This window comes from Python bivittatus, unplaced genomic scaffold (assembly GCF_059951505.1).
Source record: "Python bivittatus isolate LINGU-HERP-01145 unplaced genomic scaffold, Pbiv_v1 ctg000340_np1212, whole genome shotgun sequence".
Lineage (NCBI taxonomy): Eukaryota > Metazoa > Chordata > Lepidosauria > Squamata > Pythonidae > Python > Python bivittatus.
Window position 1 is genome coordinate 5388630 of NW_028277056.1, and position 22846 is coordinate 5411475.

At 42.7% G+C, this 22846-nt stretch overlaps 1 protein-coding gene across 2 annotated transcripts; it reads right to left on the reverse strand.

Moving 5' to 3' along the window:
• Positions 1-885: 885 nt before the first annotated feature.
• Positions 886-13185, reverse strand: CLNS1A (chloride nucleotide-sensitive channel 1A). 2 transcript variants are annotated; one of them, XM_007437290.4, is made up of 7 exons: positions 12998-13185; positions 11487-11623; positions 9618-9722; positions 8128-8238; positions 6192-6365; positions 4688-4760; positions 886-1587 (listed from the first exon to the last, which is right to left on the reverse strand). In XM_007437290.4, exons 1-6 carry the CDS (start codon positions 13114-13116, stop codon positions 4693-4695), a joined length of 714 nt encoding a protein of 237 aa, XP_007437352.2. In that variant the 5' UTR covers positions 13117-13185; the 3' UTR covers positions 886-1587; positions 4688-4692. The 2 variants fall into 2 exon arrangements, with proteins under 2 accessions (XP_007437352.2, XP_007437351.2); XM_007437289.4 differs by having other exon boundaries at positions 9618-9725; positions 12998-13184.
• Positions 13186-22846: the final 9661 nt, after the last annotated feature.

The following is a 22846-nucleotide window of genomic DNA, read 5'->3' on the forward strand; positions in this document are numbered from 1 at the left end:
TATTTAAAGAATATTGAAGTAACGAGAAATTGCCATCCACTGTCTTTGTATTTCAGCTAAAAGACTTCTGTTAATGTGACAGTTGTCTCATTCAAAATGATGGCAAAATTTATGTTATAATAGTTTATATTATATAAATTGGACACGATATAACTGTTGGTGTTACAGAACTACTACTGAAATGAGGCATCAAAATACTCCTGCAGCAAAACAGGCAAAGAAATGGAATTTTTCGATTTCTAGTCCCTAATTGGGTTAGAAACCATAACTCTGAATTTCCCTTACCCTGTGAAACTTGAACGTTGCGTACCACTGGCTGAAAAATGAGCCATGCCTGAACGAAACATCCGCAACTTACATAGGAGGTTAATACCGCCTTAAAACGGTAGAAAATGGCTATTTTCTTAATAAAGAAAACTTTACTTTTGCTCCTCTTGTACATTTTTCCTCCCAGCCTTTTAGAAAAGGCACCCCCAATATTCACTCATTTCCATAATCCCCATAAAGGCATCAGGTACACTTCCTGCATTTCACATAATCAGATGGTAGCACACAGCAGACCTGGGCTAGGCTTAAAAAAGAAAACTTGGGCTTGGACGGGAGACCACCAGGAAAACACAGAATTGTAGGCTACACTGGGAACTTGAGAAACAGCCTTGCTGGGTGGGGAATTCCGGGAGTTGGAGTTCGCACATCTTAAAGTTGCCAAGTTTGAAAAACACTGGTGTGAAAAACACTCGAGCCCCACATAATGTAAAAGGTATACAGTGGCTATTATAGGAATTGAGAAAGGTTTCCTTATTCACCTATCACCATAAACACCAGCCGCTTTTAGCCTGAGCAGAAACGTGAAAAATAAGTTCCCAGCAATAAGCAGCGAAGCTGTAAGATACAAAAATTATATTTATTGAACCATTTCGTTTTTATTTATAGCAGAGAAACAAGATTATTTATCTGTAGCACAAAACCATCTGCTCCATGCCAAAGCAGACCCTTAGAAGCGTAATACCAGATTCTCTGAGACTGAAGTCAGTTCTTTATGGGATTTTCACAATGTCCTTGACTTCATACCTCTGACGTAGCTCTGGTCATTTTAGAGCAGTGTTTCTCAACCTTGGCAACTTTAAGATGTGTGGACTTCAACTCCCAGGATTCCCCAGCCAGCTTTCCTGGGAATTGGAGTCCACACATCTTAAAGTTGCCAAGGTTGAGAAACACTGCTTTAGATAAAGCATAATAATTCTTGTTGTGTGAAACTGGCTGTAGTCAAACAGGCTCAAAACATACGGGAAAGATCCTAGAACAATCTAGAATTCTAAGTTACAACTTTGTTCCTTACCCTCTAGTATCATGTAAAGCTTTTCCAACAGTAAACCATGATTAATTCTCCAATCAAAGCCAAGTTATTATAATTTCGTGTGTGGGTGAGGGTGGATCATTCACACGGACACACACGAGTTAGATCATGTTTTATAATCACAGCTACAAAACCATTTAGTCTTCATGTTTAGGTCTTATAGAGGAATGGTAATGATTGTTGTGACATCGTCAATCTCGGGAAGCCTGCTTTGGAACCGCCAAGAGGATCTGAAAGACACAAGATGCTGGGTTTCAGAAAGAAAGAGAAAGGGGGGAAAATGCAGCATTATAACATGACACACCCGTCCAGCATCAGTGAGGTCCCGACATGTTTTCACATTAGGTTTCTTTTCAAGTAGGCTTTGAAAAACTCACATCAGTGTAAAAATAACTAAGCTAAGTTATGCAAATCTGTTTCTTCCCTTGTGATTTGGCTTGGAAACACTTGGCAAAGCGCAGCTCTGAGCCAAAAGCAGTAACAGGAGAAAGGTGGGAAGGAAAGGAACAAGATCAGGTATCTAGAAGGGAACATGCTGTTCTCCCTCCTTCAACCCCCCCATGGTATTTTTTTTAATTAAACGTCTTAAAAAAAGAACATAAACTACGATCGATCTGCCCACGAAGGATCTGTGCTAAGCAGAATGTAAGCTATAACCAAAAGTTACTTCTATACCAAATTTTCTGCCCACATACTGCATTCCTACTCTCTCCCTCTTTAGCACTTGGTGGGCTTTTCCAGGAGAATTTGGAACCCCATTCAATGAGGTTTCATTTCCTTCCCATTCCTAAACATGTCCACTGGCACATCTTGCTTTCAAAAGGTTGGGAGGGCATGTTTGAAGCAGTATACAGGAAAGAGAACCTGCCCCCTCCCACTCAAGCCCCCAACCCCTAGAGAAAGCCTGTCCTGAACTTTTTTCCTTAGGGAAAATCAGGAATCAATTTGTAGCCCCAGCAAAGATATAAAATAAATCCAAGAACAAGAAGCTAAGATGGAGTAGACAGATCCAGGTTATAGCTGGCACCACTGGGGTATAAAATGCTGTATTATCATTTTTACAAGAATCCAGCATTCTCCAATCTTTATACCAGTGTTTCTTAACCTCAGTAACTTTTATGATGTGTGGACTTCAACTTCAAGAATCCTCCAGCCAGTATGCTGGCTGGGGAACCCTGGGAGTTGAAGTCCACACATCTTAAAGGGGCTGACATTGAGAAACACTGTCTAGAAAATGATGCAGTAAGATACATCCCAAATAGGTCTTGATCTGGAATCCAGGGATTCTTTTGTGAGCTATCCAAATAATTTAAATTTCTTCCTCCTAAGCAGTCACAGAATACTGTTTCTGCTGGCTTATTTAAGGGAGGCAGCCTCCACGCCCCCCACCCCCCCAACATTTCTCCACAAATATTTGTTTGATGCCATTTTTAAAAAAAGTGTGGGCCACCTTCGTAGAACCTATTGTTAATAAAGCACAGTTTCATGCATATATATTATGCATGTAAAAAACACAGAACCCATCAACTATGTAATTAACCAAGGGCTGAACAATTACTTTTCTTGATGACCTCTTTATTGCTCAAGTGGCAAATGATCTGAAAAGTAGAAATGAGATCCAGATGTAACCATCAGATGGCCTCACAAATGCTTCAAGGTTTTATGCTTCAGTAAAGCAGGTTCATCAAGTATTTGCACAGATTCTGGAACCCAGCAGGATATGAAACGAACACAGGCTGTGCCATAATTCTGTTAGCATCTATCCTGGAGTTAATGTGTTCCTTCCAGGGTTTCTACTTTGTTCTGTTAGCATAAAGCAGTTTCTGTTTTGTTCTGTTAGTAAATTCGGTTAGATTCCCCCCTCCCCAATCTAACAACGGTGTTCTAACATTTAGAAAGAATTGAAGAATTCATTTCAGGAAAAATGGAAATTTCTGACCCTTTTAAAATGGAAACACTTTAAAGATGGCTGTCTTTCCAAGTTTAAAAATGCGTAATGTAAACTGCAATTGACAGTGGATGATGCCAGCAAAGATATAAAATACAGTCTCTGGGTTAAGAACACGTAGTTTACGGATGACCCATAGTTAAGAGCCTACTGTAGCAAAATTCAAATTAAATACAAAATGATTTGAGTGAAATACACAATGGTTCGAGTTTATTCACAATACTACTTATACAGTATTATACAATACTACTGTTCCAGCTGTCATACAAACTCAGCTTAAGGACAGACCTTGGGAATGGAATTTGTTCTTAAACTGGGGACTACCTGTAAATCCAAGAACAAGAAGATGGAGTAGACATATCCAAGTTACAGCTGGCACCACTGGAGGAAAAAATGGTATCGTCATTTTTACAGGAATCCAGCATTCTCCAACCTCTATATCAGTGTTTCTCAACCTTGGCAACTTTAAGATGAGTGGACTTCAACTCCCAGAATTCCCCAGCCAGCATGGGTGGCTGGGGAATTCTGGGAGTTCTTAAAGCTGCCAAGATTGAGAAATATTGCTCTATACTGGAGTTTCTGCCGAAAGAAGAAATGAAATGATTTATGGATTTGAAGATTAAGAAAGACGTGGGTTAAATGAGGGGCTGAAGGGACTTGTATAACATCTAAGAAGAGGGAGGAGGGACAATAAGATTATAATTATCTCTTGAAAAGAAAGTTGGAAGGCATTCACATATTTCTTTAGTTCTTTTTCTCTTTTTCGTTTCTTGGACTTTCTTATTTCTTTTGTTGCTTTTTTCCTTTTGATTTGGCTTTTATTCTATGAAAAAAAAATCTGAAATAAACGTATTAAAAAAAAGGGAAACACTGCTCTATATTATCATCCTAAGAACACTGCAAATTTGGTAGGTTAGCAAAGAAAAGTAGTATCTGGCTCAAAGCAACCAACTGATTTTCTTAGTTTACTCTAGTTTTTATCGCTTTTTCAAAACTCTGCACTGCAAGCTACTTTGATGTTATCTAGGATATGGCAGGGTGAGTATTTTATGCATGAAAGTATTACAATATTATCCATGACATTATGGGGTAAACATTTTATAAATATTGTCTAGTCTCTAAAATCCAACTGAAGCACTCTATCCTAGATGCCCTATTCAGAAACGGAGGTCGAGGGGTGTCATAATCCAAGGAACGTAAATGTTCAACAGTTCTTATCAAAATGTTCAGTACGCTTTGAAAAGTTGAGGCTTGGCCCGAGGAGGAACTGAAAAGCAGAGGGAGGGTCTAAACAAACTGGACAATCCTCTGAGCGAAAGCAAGCAGATGAATTCAGGGGCTCAATGGGATTACACCAAAGGGAGAGAAACCGTTGCTCCTACCCTCCTTAATGATCAACATCCGCATCTTCGAACTGTCCCGTGACTGCTGGTGCCGCATCCACTTCCATCCCGTCTGAAAGCAAAAACAGCAACAGGCTGGAGATACCACACGAACGGAACAGGCCATTGACACAAGGTACCTTGGGACGCCAAGGGAAAGCGACGGGAATGCTTTTTGTAAGAGCGCTCAGCAAACACAGCTCTCTGAGCTGTAGACCACACCAGTGAAAATGGAGAACGTAAAGCAATAAAATAAAATGATTGTTGGAGACGGTATCCCATCAAGAACACGCGGGAGCATAGCAGCTTATCACAGATCAATCCAAGCAATCTCGGCCATCGAAAGGAAAGATTCCTGCGCAGCAAAGGGTCCAGAATGAAAAGTTCTGGCTAAAGACAAATATGATACAATCCTTGGGAGTTCAGACTTACTAATTTTGAAGCACAGGAAGGTGGGAGTCAGTCATTAGCCTTTTTAAAAGGCTGAGAGAGAAACAGCAGAGTCTCATTCTCTGGCAAAGTTTATGGTTGAAGGGTTGGGTGCTTCTGTTTGGTCATGGCCTGTCTTATCATAACTCCAGGGGACTGGAGAGGGTGACTGGCCGAAAGTCACCCAGCCAGCTTTCATGCCAGAGGGAGGCCTAGAGCTCACCATCTCCTGCTTTCTAGGCCAGGACCTTCGCCACTACACCACACTGGCTCTCTTTACTATTTAAATACTATTTAATAGCATGTAATAGTAAACACTATTTACTATTTACCATTACTAGTAAAAGTCAGTAAATGTAAAAGTACGTCAACATGGAGATTCTAGATCAGTTGTCTCATGATATCATCACACAAACAATGCCCACTGATGCCAATGGTGTAATCTGTGCTGTTTTCGTAACGATGTCATTGTGCACATTGCACCACTTGAGTCACAGCACTGTCGTGCCAGTGACAGAATTTGATCCACTGTGAGTAAAGCCCATTGCATCAAGGTAAGGCAAGATTTCACTGCACTTGAAATCCAACAGGTGAGAACTCCCAGCACATATGACACCATCTGACTATTCTGTGCAAAATAAAGTCCTATGTTCCCAGCATCTTCCTTTTGTCCCCTGGAGCAGGTTGATCCAAATGTTCTGAGTGTGTTGGCCCTGAAACATCTGGAACAGCACAAAGCACTTCCTGATCTGGAACTTCCAGAAGCCAATAACTGGCCCCAGATCTGTCTGTTTCGGAAGCAAAACAGAATATTCCAAGGACAGAAGATCTTGCACATCCCTGTAACTAACTGCCTGAATCCTCCAAAAAGTGTGGTTCTATTAATTTCAAGGCCACCTGACTCCACAATATTCTGGGTGGCTTACAGATTAAAAAATACATAGACAAAAACACACAGCCAACTTGGAGAGCAGGACACCAGGTATAGATGGTTCTGCCGGCTTAAATCCCGACTGGAGACTGCCTTCAAAAAATCCCAACCTTTGTCACGAAACCCTGCAAGATGAATTCATACCTTCAAATTCCCTGAGAGAATCTTCCGTTCGTACGCCAGCCATGTGGTACTGAGTGCTTATAGACTGGGCCAGCATACCTTCCAATCTCTCCAAGGTAGCCTGACCCTCGGCCGTTAAATGTGACAAGCCTTCTTCATACGTGTAGAAAGAGGGGATATCACCTTGACCGATTTCTGTGCCAAGAACAAAATCCAAAATGCATTTTAGCCTTAGAGTTAATATCACCGTGCCTGGACAAAACCGCTGGACACAGGCAGTTGTTTGATTTCCTTCCAAGGAACAAGCTGATATTCTGTACTGCAAACTGGAATCAGGCAATTACAGTACATGTGAACGACTGTTAGAATTTAACCTGTCTTCCTTGAAACCAAGGCTCTTTCTAGTTTTAGATTTAGAGATGCAGTCTTGTTCCAGCTGCTTGATGTGCTGATTTTAACTCTACTACACTCTGAACAGTCTTGTCTGCTAAACCGAAACAATGAATAAATCCACTACTGATTTTTCCAGCAGATCAAACACAAGACTAAAACACAATGCAATTTAAGACAGCTGCAAGTAAGTTTGGCATCATGCAGCACAGAAAGTAAAAAATGCACAAATGAAACTAAATCCTAGCTTATTTTTTTTGGTACAAGGTCCCAGGATCATGGGATCACAGCGGGGCTTTGTGGAATGATATGAAACATGCATGGTATTCTTTATATCATTTATTCTGTACATATATATCCTCATTCTTCATTCTAGTCTGTATATGTCTCCTAGTCTGGTCTCTCCAAATCCTACTATGTGTGCTGTATAACCTTCTAATACCAGCTGGCCGGAAGAAGGAACATAATAATTATAGAAGAATACAGACAAAACCACCACTTGGCACCATTGACAGCTGTCAAGTTGAAATAAACTAAAGGAAACCTCTATTTATCGTGATTGCCTAAGCAGTACTAATAATCAAGGCTCAATTCCCTTGAGAAATGAACTGGCACATCAAAACAAGAGGGAAAGGCACAAGGCCACAACAAAACTTTTTGTGGGAATCAGCAGAGATACCATGGTCTGCCTATAAATATAAAACATAGAACACGGAATTGAAAAGCTGAGATTTTTCCCAAAATAACTCTTTGGAGTCTTGGACCTTTCATTAGCGGGGGAGAATGGCACTCTCAATTTCTCTCTATTTATCCTCCTTTACTGGTATGAACTTTTGTGGGCATGTAAATGGGGAGGGGGTTGTGTGCGTGTGTATGATAATAAAGTAATTAGAAGACTAACTGACTGTGCTCTTGGTTTGTTTGGTGAGAGCTTCACTGGCTATGGCAGTGTTTCCCAACCTTGGCAACTTTAAGATGTATGGGCTTCAACTCCAAAAATTCCTCAACCAGCTTTTAACAGTGGCTACAGAAAGTCCATAGGTGGTTTCTGACGCAACAGCCATTTGCTTCCGGCTCTGGGGATCCATCTATAATTCTAGAATCAGATCAGTCAGTGGATCTAAAGCAGCATTTTTCAAACTTGGCATCTTCAAGATGTATAGACTTCCACTCCCAGAATTCCCCAGCCAGCAAGTTGCCAAGTTTGAAAAACACAGATCTAAAGAGAGCTGAAATGAAAGCCACTGCTGTGATGATCAGAATGCTCTAAGCTTGAAATATACAGAATTGTTGAAACAAAAATACTGCTTTCCAAGAACTACTTCAATAAGGTGCAACTAACACTGTAAAATGTTTAATAACCTTCTGATACTTAACGAATGATGCTGCGATTGCTGCAAATCATAATAAGACATAGAAAGGAAACCAAGATGTATGTGTAACCAACAGCTACTAGTTCACAATGATTAGCCAATTGACTTTTTGGGGGGGGGGGGTTAACATGGCCCAATGTGGATCAAGACCAATGGAAAATTATGGCAGATCATGCAAATCAAGCCGCACTCACCGTGAGCCTCCACGTCATATTCCTCACCATCGTAATTGTTATCTGAGTCTTCATCTTCTGGGTCAGGATGCAGGGCTTGGCATTCACACATGGCAGAGAACATGGCTTCCACTAGGTAAAACACAAGTGCAACATTTGCTCACTCAATGACTGCCCCGTGAAGGTGTTTTTTTTAAACAGGGTCAGGTTGTTAAACCATCTGATCCTTTACTGACAGCATCAACCTCTCACTTCCCAGGCAGAAATTCTTTTGGTCTATGGCTCACTATGCTTTCCCTTGGGAACATCAAGGTCTAAACGGTTTGAACAAGAAACAGGATTGCCATTCTGCAGGCTAAAAGAGCTGCAGAAAAGCTGACTGAATTTTTGTTGTGTTGACCAACAGAACTCCTTGCTCAAGAAGTAAGGGACCTGTTCAGTGCAGAAAAGCTTCATTTTGGCCATAAAGAAGTTACCTTACTCTGCACAGGAAACCTCTTCATGGCCAGAATGCAGCTTTTCCACACTCAATCCACACTGAGTCATGAAAGCAGAGCGAGCACACCAGTTTCTTGACAATTGGGCAACTTTGCTAGCATAAAGACAACAGCCCCCAGAGTTTGATTTCCAGAGTCTGATTCCAAGCAAAAGGGATCTTTATGACCCCCCTTATAATGGCTGCAGTAAGAAATGGAAGTGGAGTCTAGCTTAGGAATAAAGTACAGATGCCCGGACTGTAATGCAGAGAGCACACATGCAGAATTCTCTAAAAGAGAACCCGTCACAAGCAAGGCAAGTACAATGTAACCTGCATGGTGAGCAAGAGTTAGTAGGGAGCATTCTGTCTGGCTAAAAGTTACAAGAAATCAGTCCATCTGCTATCACAAGGTATCCTTCAAATCCCTGGTCTAATCGACTGAGCTAAGATTCGCCCTAAGACTCCTCTTGGCCTCAGCATCCCAAATGAAAAAGCTTTTCTTCTTGGTCTTTGATAGTTAGAAGTTCAAGCTTTGCCACCAGCTCCGTAATGTTAGAGCTGAGCACTCAGAGCCATGACAAATGGCCACCACAGCCCACCTTGGGCCAGGCAACTGATTGACTTGGAAGAAGAGCAGAGGTGCTTGGTGACAATGGAGAAGATCTGAGCCATGAACGCCAAGAGGTGGGCAAGCAGAGAGGACAAAGGAAGCAAAGGGGAGAAGATTGTGCAAGACCAGGCCAAGCAATACAGCTGGTAAGGGCAACTGGGCCACAGAGTCCCCATAGAGCAGGAGCAGCACCATCCAGAGAAGACATCATTTTACATGACATACTTGCCCCGTGGGCTTAACATCTATGAAGAAAGAGGACATATCCAAAAGTTACAGTGTTTGAGTGCCAGTCAGACAGCATTATTCTGAAAAAAGAAGAAACAGATGTAGAGGCTTGGCTCCCTCCCTAACCTCACCCAGGATATATCCTCCATGCCAATACTGGTGTGATCCTGGTTTCTCATCTTTTTTTCTACTTACACGCTGATTTGTCGCTGGGTACAAATCGGAATTCTGAGATCGGCTCAAACTCATCATCACTCTCTTCCTCTTCATCCTCCGCTACGGGACTTTCTTTGGATTCTTCTACTAAAAAATAAAAAATGAAGATGCACATTAAGGAACCTGGCATTTCTGCCTCACTTCTCCAACGAACTAGGACCACCTTGGGTCTTCTGCCATCATTTCCAGCTAACATAGCCAATGGTCAGAGATAACAGGAACTGAAATTCAATAGCTAAGGTGTAGCTTACACAACTTTTGTTTGCAATGTAAGACTCAGAAAATCTGTCTACCGGCACTTTTAAAAGATGCTAAGGAAACTGAAATTCAGAGGAAACGTCAAATCCCATGACTTATTATTTGGCACCTAAGAATCACAGCTCTGAATTTTATTGCTATTTTATTTATTATATTTTTATTTTACAGGACTTGCAGGCTGTTCCAATTAGACCCAGCTCTGAATGACGAACCGACTGTTGTCCTATGCCATCCCAAATGTCCATTGCCTACACAGTGGTAGCCAGTTAGGGGAAAAAAAGTTTTCCAGCCTTCCTTCTAGTCTCCCTTAAGGGGAAAGGGAAACTCAAGAGAATAAATGACTAGAAAAATTGTGTTTCCCCAAGTCTCTGCTGTATCACTGGAAGCTCAGCAGTTTATGAGAATCAGAACCATCAACACCCAACCTACCCCTGCATTTCTCAGGAAGTCTTCAACAACAAGCTGTTTTCCCAGTCCAAAATATCATTCATTTCACTAGCCTAGGAAGCTTTTGATCGTGACATTAAGACGTAGGCTGACATTCTTTATATAACAGCTTTACCTTATTTTCTTCTATATCCTTTCATTCAATGTGTATTCTTTCATTGTGGCTACCCAAAGTAGGTTAAAAGGAAAACATGAAAAGAGCTGAGAACTGTAGATTACAATCTTTCCCGGGCCTTGGAGTCAGGAAGATCTGAGACCCCAACTGATGAAGGTTTCAGTTCTAATTGCCATTTTACTGGTTTAGTATGTTTTAATGAAATTGGTTGATTTTATATTGATTTGATTATGGTTTTCTCTTCTTGTTTGTTTGCCACCCAGAGTTGCAGGGCTGGTTTGGGTGGCCATATAATTGCGTTAAACCTAAATTAATAAACCATTAATTGATGCCTCTTAGAACTGATAAGTGGAAGGGACTAAAGATAATATTTATCTGACTGCACGGCCAGTGGAAGAGAAGGACCACTTCTCCACTTTTCTTCCTTTTTGGTAGATGTGCATTTGAACGTTGATTATGAGAGTCAAAACCATCAACACCCAACCTCCCTGCACATTTCTCAGGAAGTCTTCAACAACAAGCTATGCTCCCAGTCCAAAATGCCATTTATTTCACTAGCCTAGGAAGCTTTCGATAGTGACATTAAGTCTGTGCCACTTTTGACAGTGAAAAGAAGCGTGTGCATGTGTTTGTAGAAGATGGCTCTAATAAGGTAGCTAGAAAACAATTGATTATGCTCCTGGCTTGTTTGTGGATCCTCAATATCTATGCTCATTCATTCATTCATTCATTCATTCATTCATTCATTCATTCATTCGATTTGTGACTCTGGGTGGCTCACAACAATTGAAAACAACAATCAAACACAATAAAAATATAAATAAATGCAACAAACATACAACCATATTAAAATCACCATTAAAAGCTCATAAACACAACCAGCAGGTTAATACAACCATACATCTGATTCAGTACAACTATTGAAAAGGGTAATCCGTACTATCAGACCCTCAGGGACAATGACAAAGCCACGCTTCTGTGCCCTCCTATTATGCATGTAAGTTCTTATAACTATGCCACCTTCTTACCTTCAAACTTTGCATTGACCATGACGTACAAATGTTCCCACGGGTAGGCATTCAGGTCCCTGGAGATGGCATGTAAGCTTATGATGGGATAGTCCAATGAGAACCCAAGGCCTGAATTCGCTATCCATGACAGCCGACTGAAAAATACAAAACGACAAAACAAAGTTACAACTCAAGCGATGAGAGCAGAATTTAATTTAGTAAACATCCCTCTTTGTAAACATGCATACAGTGGCCCAACGATGTCTTAGGAAAATAAAAAGTGTAGAGCCATTTCAGCCTAATAGGTAAGGGCAATTTCCACCTGGATATAGAGGTGAATTCCTCAGAAAAAGAACAACTCTCCAGTAGATGAAAACCCTTTTTACAGGATATGCTAATATACTGACTTTTGGCAGGAAGAAGCTAAAAGCCAACTCCACGTAAATTGTATTAGTTCTGTACAATGTCTTCTATGGGACCCACATCAAATCAAGATCACATCCATCTGCACAGAATGAATGAAATTTTACAGTAATGAATCAGATGATTTATCACTGTAATGTAAAGGTACAGATCTTCATGGATTCTTGCAGATTTTACACCAAACAACTGTTAAATCATAGTTTACATCTATCTGCACTGAATGAGTCATAACAATGATATATGTGATTATTTTTTTAAGCTGCTATGGAGCAAAGTCTGGATCCAAGACACAAATTCTAATGGATACAGGAGGCAGGAGTATTATGTATATTCGCCACCTTGAGTTGACACACACAGACACATATATAAACAAGGCAGGATAAAAGTAATAAAAATGTTATCCACCTGAAACCACCATCAAACCACAGACTGTAACCATCTATGCAGAATGAGCCGTAACAATGATGGACTTGGCAGTTTTTGGCTCTGTCATGGCACAACAGCCAGGATCTCAGGCACACCTTTAGACATGTTTGCAGATATATCATCAGATCAGTTATTGCCATCATATATACTGTACCTTGAAGGCAGGTGCAGTCTGTGTTTCAATGCCGATTACAGGGGGACACTTTCAGATATGTGGATTTCAACTCCCAGAATTCCCCAGCCAGCACGGGGGATTCTGGGGGTTGAAGTCCATACGTCTTAAAGCGGCCAAGTTTGAAAAACTCTGGGTTAAACCGTAAGGATCTATTCCTCAGATCCACGCGTTTGCAGCAGGACGGGGCCAGGACCTTCACATCTTGTTACAATTATTGTCATTATCTGCAGATGAATGCAGTTAGTAGATGGGGTCCAGGTGAAAGCGGCATCCGCAGGGGTCCGTTATTACTCAGATCGCGGAGGCTGCAATTATACCGCGGCAGCGAACCCCCTGCCGGCCGGAGATTCTGAGCGCTGCAGGCCCGGCGTCTGAAGGCCGCAGACTGGGCCCACAGGCCCGGCCTCGGCCTCGGCTGCTCTGCCTCGGGGTGCTTCTCCGCCCCTCCGGTGGCGGGGAGTTCCGCAGGCGTCCTCGGCTAGCCCCGGTAGGCGGACGCCCTCACCTCTCCGCGATGTACAGGCTGCCGGTGCCCAGGCCGCGTCCCCCGAGCACGGCCTCCGTATCGGGCTGCCGCAGCCGGATCCCCTCACTCGGCTCCGGGATGCGCTTCAAGAAGCTCATGGCGAGCGCGGGCCTTCCGCACCTGCGAGCCGCCGAGACAGGAAGTACAACCCGCCAAGGCTGACCCGCGAAGTTCGCCGTTTCCTTTCGCCGTCACCATAGAGCGGAGAGCGCCCCGCGCGCGCATGGCTGTCACCATAGAGACTAGAGTACGACGCTCCCCGGCGGCTATTGTGGTGGGGTCATGTGACCTCCTCCTGCCTGCCAGGCGGCCGCAGCGCTGAATCCGAAAGTTTGCTAATGTTTCTTTGCAAAGCGCGGAGCGCGGAACGCTCGAAAAAAAAAAAAGAGGGATTGGAAATCGTGGGGATACTTGCACGGAGGCCTAATTAGGGCTCCCCACGCTAGAACCACCCTAAAAGTCGGGGGGCATCCCCGCCCCACCAAAATAGGAGACAACTCACGTGCCCGGTTTTTTTTTTTTTAAGGCTTCCAACAGCTGCCAAAACATTCAGATAAAGGCGGGGGGGGGAAGGAAAATCCGATTTTTTTCAGTCCTGGCAGGCCTGGGGCTGCTTTCAAGTATGCAAAATGAAGAGGGGAAGGAAGAGCTGCGACGGCTTTGGGAAAGGGGAAAAGTCCCGGGGCTCAGCTGGTTTTTGGAACAGGCAGGCAAAGCAGCAGACCGGATTTAAGGTGAGGGCTTTTAAGGTTGAATAAAGCAGGTTGGTGTGGCGCAGGCGCCGTGTCCCCCTCGCTGCACTTTTCTCCAAGGACACCTTTCGGGAAAAGGATGCCTCTATAGCCCTGTATGCACATACATACTGGTTTCCAGTTGTAAGCCGCTCAGAGCAATTTGGGAGTCGATAAAATAAATAAATAAATAAGGCGAGCAGCCCGAACTGAGTGAAACGCCATCCCGACCTAAAGGGCGTTTTAGTTCATCGTGCGCTAACCCCTCAGCTCAGGGAAGCGAAAAGCACCCTTTGCAGCTTGAGCGGTTGCGCCATGGATGAATTTTGCGCCATCGCGGCAGCGTCGACTGGCAGCCACCGCATTGTTAGACCTCCAGGATGATCTGTCCTCCGCCGGCCTTTTAGCCTCTCAATGGGGCCGCCATCGTTCAAGTCCATCCGCCTTGCTGCTGGCCATCCTCTTCCGCCTTCATGTGCGTAAGTATGAATCGTGTACGACATGCTCAAGAAGAAAACATCACTGAAATAGGCATTACATCTCTTTCAAAATACTGAGAATGGTCAGACTTCATGTTTGGAAGGAGTACAGGCCTAGGGATTCCCAGTTAATCATCCTCGTCCCTTTTAAATTTAAAATCTTTGGTCACGTTGCATCCAAAACTTATTCAGCAGCGGATCTTTTAATTCTATTGCTTCCTCTTCTGCTGATTTAAAAAAAGAAAAAGAACTGCAACGCTATTAACTTCCCCACTGCCAATTTTGCACTATCTGCAAATGGGATCAAGCAGCGGCCTTTTACGAAAAGATGTCAAAGCAGACGAGAGGATGCCCTTACATCTTCTCCGATACGTACTCGGTGCGTCAGCTTATTTAAATGTTTTTTTTATTATGACAATTTACATGTCATATTTATATGAAAGAAATGACAGTAGATATTATAAACAAAAACATTATGAAAGAAAAAAAGTTACACAATTAGGCCTCCGAGCTATAAAAAAAGGCTGTAGGCCCAGCTTATACACTAAGAGTTCCGACCAGACCATAGTGAGACAACATTGAACATTTCATTAACAAAAATATTGGCACCAGCCGTAACATTTTTTTTTAAACTTCATTTACAAGGAATACAGTATTTAAACAGTCATGTACTGCAAAGCTAAAAACACCAGCTGTTAGTCAACTGCAGTTAACCACTTTGAGTGCTGAGGGAAGTAGGACGTTCCAGGTCAAGTTAAAAAGTTCCATGCAAGTGAGTTTACTGGTATGGGGAGAAAACAAAAAAAAAATGGTAATAAAGCAAGCCCAAAGTTATGTACAAGTATGAAGATACGTCCAGTTCTCTCCCCATAATAATCTATTTCTCTCTCCAAACGTCCACTTCAAATGCAACATTTCAAAAACCAAGCAAAATGAAACATCCACATGAAAGAATCACGTAGGAAGTTTATGCCCTCACAGTAGGACACCACACACACACCTGCAGATGGAAAACTGCACATCAGCTTCCTAATCAGCCTCAAGCAACCTCAGAAAGACGCATTAAAACCCTGGGGTGAGTTTGCATTCACAGCTTCTTGTCTGACATGAAGCTGTAAGCATACACCCTGTGCACAAAATCCAGAATCTATTGCCCTTCGAAATATAACCAATTTATAATTTTATTTAAAGAAAAACAGGCCACAAGTTGTAAAAGTTTTTGATAGGGCTTAGCAAATGTTCTTAAGGGATTTGATGGAGTTACTGCCTTTTGGAGAGGATAATGACTCAACTGAGGATAAGACAGAAGGTTCAAAAACCAGCTATGCGCTATTATTATTCAGTCTCGGGTGTGCAACCAATGTGTTTCCCTGCCTCCCTGCTTTGTTGCTGTCACTGCTTAGTAATGGGTGCACTGATGAACCCTGCGGGGTGCAGGTTAGACTTGACGATCTCTGAGGCTCCTTCCCACTCTACGATTCGGCCATCCTGGTGGGGCTTACGGACTGAAATCAAGATTTAAGAACAGTTCCAAAGGGAGAGTGAGGGAATCTATGCCGATGGCCAAACTCAAATTCTAATTTAGGACAAGAGCACTGCTAGGCGAGGAAATATTCTGCCAAGCTGCTCACGGTAAAAATGCTCCTGGGAATGCAGAACTGTGCGTGTAGTGTAACTGTCACAGAGGGGAGGAAGAGGACAGAAACTGAACTCCTTCCTATAGACAGGAAGCACTTGCCCCAGAAAACTGGGGGGGGGGCATGCCCCCCCAGAGAACAGAAAAAAGCAAGCCCAGATTAAGACCCCCAGTAGTGCAATTGGATATAGGCTAAATACAAGTAATGTTGAGAATGCAACATTTTCTTTTCCTCAAATGCCAGCAAAAGAACGATTCCTGAAGCAGAATTACTAGGCTGTGTAGAAAAGCAACGGTGGGCCAACCTGTCCCATTATGGAACCAGCCAACTTTAACCCTAAGGTCTACCCCCGTCCCAGCCCCGAGCAAACTGCATGTGTCAGAAGACCGAAACCGGTACCCTGCGTCCCTAAACAAAACGTCTGTGCCCCATGTCCCTAAACACATTAAGTTTTAATACACATTAGGGATAGAAATACATTCTAAAACGTCCCATACGTGAGATGAGGGCAAGACTGGCTAAATCACAAAGCCTTTTCCACAAAGACTGGCACTTCTTTTTGTTAATAAATGACCAGTGAACTGTGACGCCTTTCGAGACCTGTTAAATGGAATACGGGCCACATCCTTTGAAAAATCAACAGTGAGGTTGGCCTGGTGGAGCTTACCAGAAACAAACAGTGCTCCAACAGGGCTAACCGCCCCCCCCAGTCTTTCCTTGGAGTGCACCCCGATATTCTGTCTGGAAAAATCCACCCAGCATCCACTGTCACGTGTGCAATCGTAAAAGAATTAACAATGTCCATCACACAACGGGATTCATCCCTGCCACCTGAAAACTGAAATTCAGAGGTAGGATACGCTGCTTTAAAAAGCTCTCCCATCACAGTTGCAGGGGGAAAAGATTAAACAGGCAGTAAACAAGGGGCTATCGAATGCCTACCCCATCCAGACAGGTCCATTCACAAAGAAGAGCAGCCAATGGCGAAAACTAGATCATGCTGTGTTATTTCAAACCCTTGTCTGCTTCTCTTTGCGGGATCTTGAATATGTCACCAGGGATGACGTTCCCCTCCCCTCCCACTGGCTACCTAGAGATCATCCAATGTCTTCCATAAAATTAAAATGGGATTGGGGAGGGGAGAGGCGGGAGAGGAAGGAAGAAAAATAAGTGACCTAATGGGGCTTAGAAAGTCTGGGCGAAGAAGACGGCCGCACCGGCTTGCTCTCCCTATAGAGAGCAGAGGCCAACTGAAGAGCAGTGGGTGGCTTTCAACAGCAGAGGAGAAATGGAGAAGTCTGTGAAACCTGAACTTTCAAGAAAGGAAGAGGAATGTAAAGATGAGGAATTTCTGCACCAGGAAGGAGTGTGCCTAGACCAGTATTTTTCAACCTTGTCAACTTTAAGATATCTGGACTTCAACTCCCAGAATTCCCCAGCCAGCCATGCTGGCTGGGGAATTCTGGGAGTTGAAGTCCAGACATCTTAAAGTTGACAAGGTTGAGAAACACTGGCCTAGACAAATCACACAAAAAGGCCTAAGTGGTGTAGGATTTAATCTTTTCCCTCTGCAAATCAGTGTAGGGAATACAGATTTGCTCAGATAGGACAGCTATTAAAAAGAGAGAGCAAGCAGACAGAAAAAGGAAACCAGGAACCCCCTTCAATACGTCAACAAAGCTTGCTTCGACTAGGATTAGTAACTCACATTAGATGGTAAATGATAAAAAGATCAGAAGTAACCATCCGTACAGCTCCTTCTACCTTAAAAGCATTTGGATTATTCAGAACAATTGAAAGACACTGTAGGAGGAGTGCCCTGTTAGTTTAGGATATCGAAAAATCAGGAGGAGCTTGGTAGTGCCTTTTCTGATTAACGTGTTTTATTAAAATGCCTTTTAATAAAATTCGTTGGTCGGGAAAGGCGCTACCAAGCTCCTCCTGATTTTTTTAATCGAACAATTAAAGCGTCCAATTGTCTCAGAGTTTTCATTTTTGTTTTCATTATGCTTTAAAACCTTTAACACACATGCCGGTTTGCAGAGATTAAATCTGGCCCTCCTTAAATCCGGTATCAGGGATCACCGATTTTGAAAATCCTTTTCGAGGCTTTCACGTCACCCATCTTTCTAGTAGCAGCTGACCATCCAGTCTATTCTGTTTGAGCAGCGATCAAGTCAAGAAAACACTTTTAAAGCCCACTGCATTCAAGATGAGACTCACACCTTTAATTCACTCATTCCTGCTAAAACCAAAGCGATTTAAATACTCAGGCTGATGAGTGCTCCAAAGGTTGGGGTGCCAAAAATGATAGCAGGGAAAATAAATTCTTAAACTATCTAGAAAATGGGGGGGGGGGGGGAACTAGCTATATTCTACAAGATAGTAGTGTCTTGAACTTCACGGCTTTAGCACGGGTGTAGTAAGGCACTTGCCTTTAAAAACTGGACTGAACATCCTATGGCCTTCACTAGTGCAGTCCAGAGAGTTTTATCACCTTCTGCTGTGCAACGTCTGGATAGGCCTTAAATTGAGGTTCACGCTGTTCTTTTCTTCCAGGGTAGAGAACAATTTAACCTTGCTTGACTCTTAGCAGCCAATGGGCAGCCTTGTGTTTCTTACAAGAAGCATCAACAGGTAAAAACTCAAGCCATTTCCTGGGGTGTGCCAAACAGTAGTGCACAATCTGCGCAACGTCACTGCCGTGTATGGAGAGAGGGTTAGGGTTCATATCCCTCCCTGTACACCCCCCCCGAATCCTACTACTATCATTAGGACACACGGGTATGTGCAAATCCCGCCCTGCAGGTTTTTGGAGTCCCATTATGGGAAATCCTTTCAGTAGGGCAGTGTTGTCCAAACTTGGCCACTTTAAGATGAGTGGACTTCAACTCCCAGAATTCCCCAGCCAGCATGGCTGGCTGGGGAATTCTGGGAGTTGAAGTCCACTCATCTTAAAGTGGTCAAGTTTGGACAACACTGCAGTAGGGAAATACTATGGCAAGATTCTTGCTTGCCCGTTGAATATTTAGCATCAGAAGGACACTATCCATCAACACCTGAATCTTGCTGCTCTCTTTCGTAAAGCACAACTCAACATCTTTTCATCCAGAGCAGTGTTTCTCAACCTTGGCTGCTTGAAGATGTGTGGACTTCAGTTCCCAGAATTCCCCAGCCAGCCTTGCTGGCTGGGGAATTCTGGGAGTTGAAGTCCACACATCTTCAAGCGTCCAAGGTTGAGAAACACTGATCCATAGATTTCTCAATTGAAACGTTTCAGAAGTATGCATATTCCATACATGCATTACATATTAAAAATCTGCTAAAATGTTCATCTTGCACACGCCCCGTCAAATCCCAATCATTAACTGCAGAATTCAACAGATAAATTAGCGACGAAAATGAGATGTTACCCCAGCTGAGCTATCAGGAAGGCCTCCGTGTCATCCTCTTCCCATTTGCTCCTGGGCCTTTTTCCCCCAACGGCTCCTTTCTTTAGCACTGCAGAAACAAAAGATTGGCACCTCCCGTATTCACAAAGCTTCACGGTTTACGTGCAATTTGACTACCAGAGTTTGATGGCGGATAAAAGGCAGGACAAACTTCCTTGGCATGTCCCTTCTCCTCCCCCGGGCGCTGCGGCACTACAGGCTTAATATGCAATCTTAGGCTGCACTGTGTGGTTCCCTTTATGATCATTGCAGAGGAAATTAGTTCCACATTAATAACAGGAGACACAATTAAAAGAGAAAGGCAAACCCGCAAACTGGCAGACAAAAGCAGCAAGCGTTAAAAGCAGATCTTCAATTATTTCCCCAGCATGTACAGTGAAAAAAATATTAAAACATTCGAAAACGACAGCCAGAAGTGCTTAAACAGAGCTCGGTTGCACTCCCTTTGGTGTCAAAGTCTCCGTTTTCCCCCAAAAGAAAAGAGGTGAAGGGTAGTTTGAAAATCTCTTAAATAGCACAGGGAGAAAAAATTCTATCCTTCCTTTGCAGCTCTGTGCAAGAAAATGATGCCCTTCTTAAAGCAACATATATACGAGTTGTTTTGGAGTTGTGTTTACATTGATTTGGAAACAAACTCCATTGAATTCAATGCAGCTTACTTCCAAGTAAACACGCAGAAGTACCGAACACATGAACCTCTGCCAATTCACCAAGGTAAATGTATATCTGTGGGGAAAATATTTTTGATACTGAACTTAGAGGGGGGAGTGGCTTCTAAATTCCACTGAAATGAAACCACATTAATCAAATATGGAGTCCTTCGTTTGAATGAATGCAAGAATATCTCCCAGATGTGACTTTGGGGAAGTGGGGGAAGGAATCAAGGTAGCAATAAAAATTTCATTTCAGCTTTTCAGAGGCAGTGTGGCGATAAAAAATGAGAATACTTCTGCCTACCAGTCATGGCCACAAAGAGAGAGATTCAGAAAAATCACTCTGGTGATATTTTGGGACTTATGCCTCCATTAATTCCTTACAGAACTCGATTTTGCAGACATGCACAATTTGATTATCCGCATTGTAACTACTGTACTTGTTGTTTTAATCCCTCTGTGACAGTGGACGCGGCCACAAGGAAGAGTTTTCAGAGCCTTTCTTAGATCCACTATGCTGGAGCACACTGTTTCTCAACTGCAGAAAGTTTAAGATGGGTGGACTTCCAACTCCCAGGATTCCCCAGCCAGCATGCATGCTGGCTAGGGAATTCTGGGAGTTGAAGTCCACTCATCTTAAACTTGCTGAGGTTGAGAAAGACTGCTCTGGTGGATTGAAATTCTGAGAGTCACAATCCCAAGAGTATGCATTAGGAAAGGCTGGGTAAAGAAGCACCTTTTTGGCCCAATCTCCCTGTTTTTCTTCAACTTTCTGACCAGCTCAGCTGCCTTTCTTAAAAGAGTCTAAGCCCATTTCCAAAATAGCACTATTTATTCCCAACGTGCTTGTCAATCAAAGATGCTCAAACAGAATTTAAGCTTTTCTCCTCTGCAACTATGTAAAACAAGATACCATCTACTCAAACCCAATAATGCACTTATTTGCAGAATTCAGTTAGAGCAGTGGTTTTCAACCTAGGCAACCTTAAGATGTGTGGACTTCAACTCTCAGAATTCCCCAGCCAGTAAGGCTGGTTGGGGAATTCTGGGAGTTGAAGTCCACACATCTTAAGGTTGCCAAGGTGGAAAAACATTGAGTTAGAGAAAGGAGGGATATCTTGAGGCTTAAACGGATGTCATTTGGCCAAAAGACAAAATTTTACTGTTTTGATACAGGGACTTCAGATCCATCTAGTATTTAATATTACGAAGACTCTGAAAACAGAAAATCAACAGAAAACAAGGTAATAGAGGTCCTTTTCAAGGGACGTCACCCAAATGCTTTTACCAAATTATCAGTTGTGCTTTGATGGGAAGTGAGCTCAGTTCTAAACCATCTCTCTCTCTCTCTCTCTCTCTCCCCCCATTCATTCATTCATTCATTCATTCATTCATTCATTCATTCATAGCAGGCTAAGAATTCAGGAAGTGGTCATCCAATACATCTGGAGAGAACCAAAACAGATAAACTGGAGTAAAAATCTTGGACACAGATTTTTGTGTCTCAAAAAACAGCTTCCAAAGTCCCTTTGGATAAAATCTGAACCCTTTCCAAAGTGGTTGTAAACCAATTCCTTTAATTAGCTTAATTAAAACAACTGAGCAACTGGACTGCTGCAAAAACTCGGAAGTACTGCTGTGGAATAAGCGCCCACTACTCATCAATTTAAACGACGTTTAAATGAATATACTGCTAATTATCCAAGCCAAGATCTGAAATTCTGAGATACAGTCTGGCTACCTGTGAACACGACATGGATCAGAGGAAAAAAGGCTTACGGAAAGATCTTCCTGCAAAGATCTACGTGGAACGAGAAAGGGGCAGAGAACAATCCAGTCCTGCGCTATCCATTTTCATGTGGGTTACTTACACTGAGTAACCCATCTTGCTCTGCAGTAGTAATTCTATTCTGGAGGACAGTTCTGACTATGAAGAGCTCTTCTGCAAATGGAAGAGAGCGAGGAGAAAGGTGTGGTGTCCATCCTGTTGAGGGATACCAGCCCCTTCTCATATTCCCCAGATGTTTTGGACAATTCCCACCATTCCAGGCAGATGGAAAGTGTAATCCAAAACATTAGAAGGAATGCCAGGAGCCTTGCTAAGTGTGAAATATTATGCTTGAAATCTATTTGTTGACCAATAGGATTAACCAGGGATACATACTTTGTTTCCTCAGGAAGTAGGCTTATTAACACTTTGCTTTCTTCTCAGGAGTAACTCTCCTTGCCTACATTGAATTCTAAAAATATACAAATGCGTTCTGGCACTGGTGAAGTAAAACACTGGCTCACTCTAATACGAACTGAAAGTGAGGAAAAATATATCTTGCCTTAGAACATCACCCACATGATAGTAAAAATTACTATTTAAAACAGTGTTTCTCAATCTTGGCAACCTTAAGATGTGTGGACTTCAACTCCCAGAATTCCCCAGCCAGTAAGGCTGGTTGGGGAATTCTGGGAGTTGAAGTCCACACATCTTAAGGTTGCCGAGTTTGAGAAATGCCGATTTAAAAGAACGAGCTACCTATTTCTGTGGGTTTTCAGCTATATTCTGCCATTAGAATAGACACACACACAGAAAATTAGGCCACACAGCCAGAGTCCTTTCTTTTGTGGACTGCAGAAATATTGTTCAGGAAAGCCATTTTTTTTAAGAAAGGAGAACTTTAGGATTTTAAAGTGGAAGGTTGAAACTTTGCTAGAATATTACATATGAAGTTGAAATGGGGACAAAGAACCAAAGTTTCAAAATCAGGAAGATGAGGGGATCCAGGTATTTTTGGCGAGGTATTTTGTGAGACCAGGCGGCAGCTTTAAAAGCAATGAAAAGCAGAAGTGCTTAGCAGCAGGCCAACGTCTCTAAAATGCAACGT